This window comes from Prunus mume, linkage group LG2, assembly GCF_029339155.1.
Source record: "Prunus mume cultivar Tortuosa linkage group LG2, ASM2933915v1, whole genome shotgun sequence".
Classification (NCBI taxonomy): Eukaryota; Viridiplantae; Streptophyta; class Magnoliopsida; order Rosales; family Rosaceae; genus Prunus; species Prunus mume.
In genome coordinates, this window is record NC_142699.1 from 40084680 (window position 1) to 40090386 (window position 5707).

The following is a 5707-nucleotide window of genomic DNA, read 5'->3' on the forward strand; positions in this document are numbered from 1 at the left end:
ATGCCACGTATGGGGTCTGTCAACACGCCGAAAAATCCTACGCCAAGTGTGACCTATCATCTCATATTACATAATCTCCCCATACTCCGGAACATCCAACGCCATGTATGAGGTATGTTTCAACGCCGGAAAATCCTACACCACGTGAAACCTCACAATCACAGGATGGTACTTACAGTGTAATCAAACATCTTTATATTTTTATAATATATATATATATATATATATATAATAATAATTTTCAAAATAGCATAAACCTTAACCACAATATAGCATCCGATAATCCCCCAATTTAAAACAATAAATTAATATCCTATTCCCACATAATCAACATAACTCAACAATGCTCAAGACCTGTCACTAGGGTCATCATAATCCTTTTAAGAAGGTAAAACTACATCGGAAGACTCACGGTCAACCAAGGGTCAAACTACCCAAACTTGGTCAAACAGGCCCAAGGGGCCCACAACGTCCAAATTCAGATCCGAAAGTTCCTATAGGCTCTACAATGTTTAGAATACACGTCCTGCAAGTTTGGTCCGGATCGGACTATCTGCTCGCTAACGATCGGACGGTTACTGTAAACCTAGCTCTAAAGTTGGCATTTTCGAAGTATCCGGGACTCCGTTTTACGATCCGTCGAATCCTACATGATCCTAAGTATATCTAGATTATCATATATCAACTTCACGACGATCCAACGGTTCAAACCTATCAAACACAGATAACGCACAATATGTGATATCCGATCGGCAATCACATGATATCCGAATTCATATCCGAGCATACCGTCGTGCTCGTGACTACATGAGGATAATTTTAGGACTCAAAGACCTGCCAACAAGTGGCCCACGAGCCGCCACACGTGCCGGTAGAGCGTAGGTGGCTTGATCAAATTCCGGCAACCGGAAATCTTCAAAACTGGAACCCAGCTTCCTACCCTAGGTAAAACACTCTATTTGGAACCACTTTTGTTCTTGGACCTACCCCAAAAACTGACCGGAAGTGGACAGAATCGCGATCCCAAAATCAGCCAAAATCCAATTCGAAAATCAAGCTATCTACGCTCAAAATTGATGCAATCCTACACAACCATCATCTAGATCGTGAAAAATAGGTAGAAAGCATACCTCACTAGTCCGAAACGGTGGCGGATGATGGAGAACGGCCGGTGAAAAACAATCAAAAATCGACGACTTCTCACTACTTTTCCGGATTCGTGGTGGTGACATCGGTGATGGTTGGGAAAGGTGCTAGGGTGGCGAAGGTTCGAACCCGACGTCAGTGGCGGTGGTGCTCCGTGTCGGCGGTGACCAAAAATGGCCGTGGGTGAAACGATGCGGGGTGTCCGAACCATCGGAGGAGAGAGAGAATGAGAGAGAGAAGGAAAATCAGATTTTTATCCAACTCGTTTTCAAACTAATTACGGTTGTGCCATTGGTGATGTTTTGCTCGTAACTTCTTCGTTTCAATTCTGATTCGAGCCTACTACATGTCTACGGACTCATCTTGCCGTGCTCTACGCAACGACACAGTCGAAATTCCAAAATTCCTTTCCGGTCAAAAATTCAACTTTAAACCTCATAAAATATTATATGGGTAAAATGATCTTTTATCTGAATAAATTAATACTTACCCATTTATTTAGGACCGGGTCGTTACAAGCAGATTAATAATTTAGACAATTACTAGTATTTAGAAATAATTTTTTTTAATATAAAAAAAGTAAGACTAGTGTTACTTAACATGAAAACAACAAGTTAGGTTTTATTTTCTGAGTACCGATTTGGGAGTGCTTCTACATAGATAACTTATTCTCATACGCTCTTTTATTAGAAGATCATCGAAATTTTAGCTAAAAATCCAAATGCTTCCTGAAAATACGCCTACTAGATGCTTCTCTATAACATTATTTTATGATCCATTTGTGCTTTTAAATTGTTCTATCAAACACAGTTATAAGTGTTTTTGGTTGTTAGAAAGCGCTTTTAGCCCTCTCAGAAGTACTCCCATACAAACCCTACTTGTAACTCTAGCGTGCTTGGTCAATTTTTTTTAGTCAAAGTTTTGGATGGGAGATGCAAGGTGTCAAGGGCGGATCTATGTATGAGCTAGACTAGGCTCCAGCCCAGTGCTAAATTTGGAGATGAAAAAAATTAGAGTTAATTTTGTAAGTCAAACCCAAGTTAATTAAAAATAGTCCACCCCTCTTTGTTGACATTAGCCTATCCCAACGATAAGATTTCATCTCTAGAGGCACCCACTCACATCGAACGTCATGTTTTTCTATTACCTATCCATGTAAGCTATAACTTTATATTTGAACTTGAGAGCTTAGAAGTAGTAGGTCTCCTCCTCTTAAAAATTGTATTAACTTATATGCAATGGTTTCTTTAATATTTGTAAGTTTCTATCTTACTTTTTGTTTAATTTCTAATTTCAATTGTTATTGTTAGTTTTTTATGGTTTGGGTGTTAAATTTTGGATTTTATTGATGATTTTTCCTTTTTCTAGTTTAATCTATTCACTTGATCTCTGCTTCTATATAGTCTAGTTGACTCTTGGTTTTGTTGAATGGTTGGCTTGTGATTGTGCAATTGTAGATCTATATGACTGCACTTTATACTTCTATTTGTACTCCCGTAAAATTTAAAATTTTTTAATTGAAGAATAGTTGCAACCACTCATTTCATTTGCATATAAAAAAATGAAAACCTATAGCCTAGAGCCAATTAACCATGTAAACCTGTTTTTAAGAAGAAAAAAATAATGTAATACAATGGATTCTCCATAAAAAAGAATTTAACCCACCACTATGAAATTTACTGGGTCCGCCCCTCATTAGGGTTCGAACCTGAGACCACTAACATGCAAGCAAATACTCTTACCACTAAGCTAAAAACCTGTTAGTGCATATTTGGTTGTTATTGGTTACCTGAAAAAGTTAGGGTATAAATGCATTCCATAATTGACTAGTGTCATTAGTGCAACAAATCACTACCGCCATCACCACCATTTTCATGCATGGTTACTACGTACCACCCTTTATTGTTTTTGTGGTTCTACGTACCGTTAAAATATATAGTACATGAAAACTATCGAATTATGTATAACCATTGTTAACAACATTTCTATTCTAGCTGTAGTTTATCGGTTCCACTCCAAACATTTCTAAACACAAATTTTCGGAAATTGAGGGAATTTTAATTTGTTCATAAATGAACCAGATTATAAGTATAAAGATAAAGATGAAGACACGAGAATGGAGTCAGGAGGCCTGTAGTTCAAATATTTTTACCGGCCAAAGACATCCCATAGTATTTTCAACAGACTAAAAAGAGTAAAAAGCCCATGGTATTTTCAAAACCACCATCCTAGACACAAAACAGCCCATGGTTTCATTTCATCTATAAAAATAACCTAAAGAGCAGTCAGGTGGTATGTGTCAGCAAAAAAACCCTTCTGCCGTCTCTAGTTCTAATTCATATTTTCTTAGGTTTGGGGGTTCCTCTGTGAGAGAGAGAGAGAGAGAGAGAGAGAGAGAGAGAGAGAGATAAATGGTGAAGGCATCTGAGTTTTCTGAAGGCCAAGAGGAAGAGAAAGATGATACTAGAACTGGAGAGTCTGATCCAGGCTTCAAAATCGCATCGATGATTTACCAGAGGTAGAATTCTATTTTTAAATAACCTTGTGCTGTTAGGGTGTCAATCATGATTGTTTAGATCCAGATCTGGAAAATTGGGAGCACCTTTTGATAAATATGTTCCAATTTCACTCGTTTATTATTAAATTTTTCTAGATTTAGTTTTCTTTTTCTAGAATCTGAAGTCTCTTTTAACAAATCATCCTATGCCGTAAAAACATCCACTAAATTTAAAGGAAATTTATTCGTTATTGTAACCAGAACTGGTTTGGTGATTTAATCGATGTTATTTGATTTGCAGATCTAAAAGTCCTATTAGAATTTTAACATGTTTCAAAACCCTATAGTCTGAGTATATTTGCTCATGGTTTTGATTACCCTTTAGTTTTTATGATGTACCAGAATTATATATATGTATCCAATGCTACACAAATTGGAAGCTAACAATCGTAATGGGACCACACTTAACAGAAACCCTGCTGATTTTAACATGCCGGGAGTAGGAAACGGGTACATGATTAGAGGTGAAGACCTACAATTTGGGAAGCAGATTCCTTTTTCAAGGAGGCATGGCTTAGTTAAAGTGGATCAGCACAAGTGGCAGAGAAATATGAAAGCCCTTTACCAAAAAGGAAACGTATACCACATTGAATTTGAGGAGGTTCGCACTTGCTCATGATATCTACGCTTATTAGTATTTCCTTTCCTTGTTTAAACGAGTTTATGAATTCTATTGTATTCTGCAGGGAAATTTTTTCCAAGAAAAGGCACGTGAAGTGGATGAAGAGTCAAATGAAATGATTCTTAGAACAAGGTTAGCATCCTTTTCGTTGAAATTTTTATGGTGTGTGTTTCTACTCTTTGGGGACATTATTAATGGTGGTGTAGACTTTCAAAATGTTAATTTTTCTATTTTATTGTGTTCTTGATCAGAAATGTTGAGACACAAGGAGAAATAGTGCTCAACTTGCATGGAAAAGTTTTCCAAGAAAAGACAAGTGAAGTAGATAATGAGTCAAATGAAATGATTCTTAGAACAAGGTTAGCATCCTTTTCGTTGAAATTTTTATGGTGTGTGTTTCTACTCTTTGGGGACATTATTAATGGTGGTGTAGACTTTCAAAATGTTAATTTTTCTATTTTATTGTGTTCTTGATCAGAAATGTTGAGACACAAGGAGAAATAGTGCTCAACTTGCATGGAAAAGTTTTCCAAGAAAAGACAAGTGAAGTAGATAATGAGTCAAATGAAATGATTCTTAGAACAAGGTTAGCATCCTTTTCGTTGAAATTTTTATGGTGTGTGTTTCTACTCTTTGGGGACATTATTAATGGTAGTGTAGACTTTCAAAATGTTAATTTTTCTATTTTATTGTGTTCTTGATCAGAAATGTTGAGACACAAGGAGAAATAGTGCTCAACTTGCATGGAAAAGTTTTCCAAGAAAAGACAAGTGAAGTAGATAATGAGTCAAATGAAATGATTCTTAGAACAAGGTTAGCATCCTTTTCGTTGAAATTTTTATGGTGTGTGTTTCTACTCTTTGGGGGCATTGATTAATGGTGGTGTATAGACTTTGAAAATGTTAATTTTTCTATTTTATTGTGTTCTTGATCAGAAATGTTGAGACACAAGGAGAAATAGTGCTCAACTTGCATGGAAATGTTTTCCAAGAAAAGACAAGTGAAGTAGATAAGGAGTCAAATGAAATGATTCTAGGAATAAGGTTAGCATCCTTTTCGTTGAAATTTTTATGGTGTGTACGTTTCTACTCTTTGTGGACATTGATTAATGGTGGTGTATAGAGTTCCACAATGTTAATTAATTTTTTTCTTTTATTGTGTTCCTCGTTAGAAATGTTGAGACACAAGGAGAAATAGTGCTTGACTATTGCATGGACTTTTTTTTTTTCCAAGAAAAGGCACGTGAAGGAGTTAAGGATTCAAATGAAATGACTCTTAAGACGAGGTGAGTCACGGAGTCCCACAATGTTAATTTTAGGGTGTTGTTAAATGAACTTTAAAATTAACTGAGTACACCCTACCACACCATCAAATTATTTATT

General features: G+C 36.2%; 1 protein-coding gene across 1 annotated transcript; it reads left to right on the plus strand.

Annotated features, from left to right (window-relative positions):
• Positions 1–3520: 3520 nt before the first annotated feature.
• Positions 3521–5447, plus strand: LOC148920338 (uncharacterized). The gene is made up of 4 exons (XM_089044337.1): positions 3521–3664; positions 4046–4304; positions 4390–4457; positions 5261–5447. Exons 1-4 carry the CDS (start codon positions 3558–3560, stop codon positions 5445–5447), a joined length of 621 nt encoding a protein of 206 aa, XP_088900463.1. The 5' UTR covers positions 3521–3557.
• The last annotated feature ends 260 nt before the right edge of the window (positions 5448–5707 follow it).

What these genes read in the sequence shown, in the direction of transcription:
- LOC148920338 (XM_089044337.1), top strand. Translation starts at nt 3,558, where the DNA reads ATGGTGAAGGCATCTGAGTTTTCTGAAGGCCAAGAGGAAGAGAAAGAT. An exon ending in GCATCGATGATTTACCAGAG is followed by an intron (nt 3,665 to 4,045) that starts GTAGAATTCTAT and finishes ATGATGTACCAG; the next exon opens with AATTATATATATGTATCCAA. An exon ending in GAAATGATTCTTAGAACAAG is followed by an intron (nt 4,458 to 5,260) that starts GTTAGCATCCTT and finishes GTTCTTGATCAG; the next exon opens with AAATGTTGAGACACAAGGAG.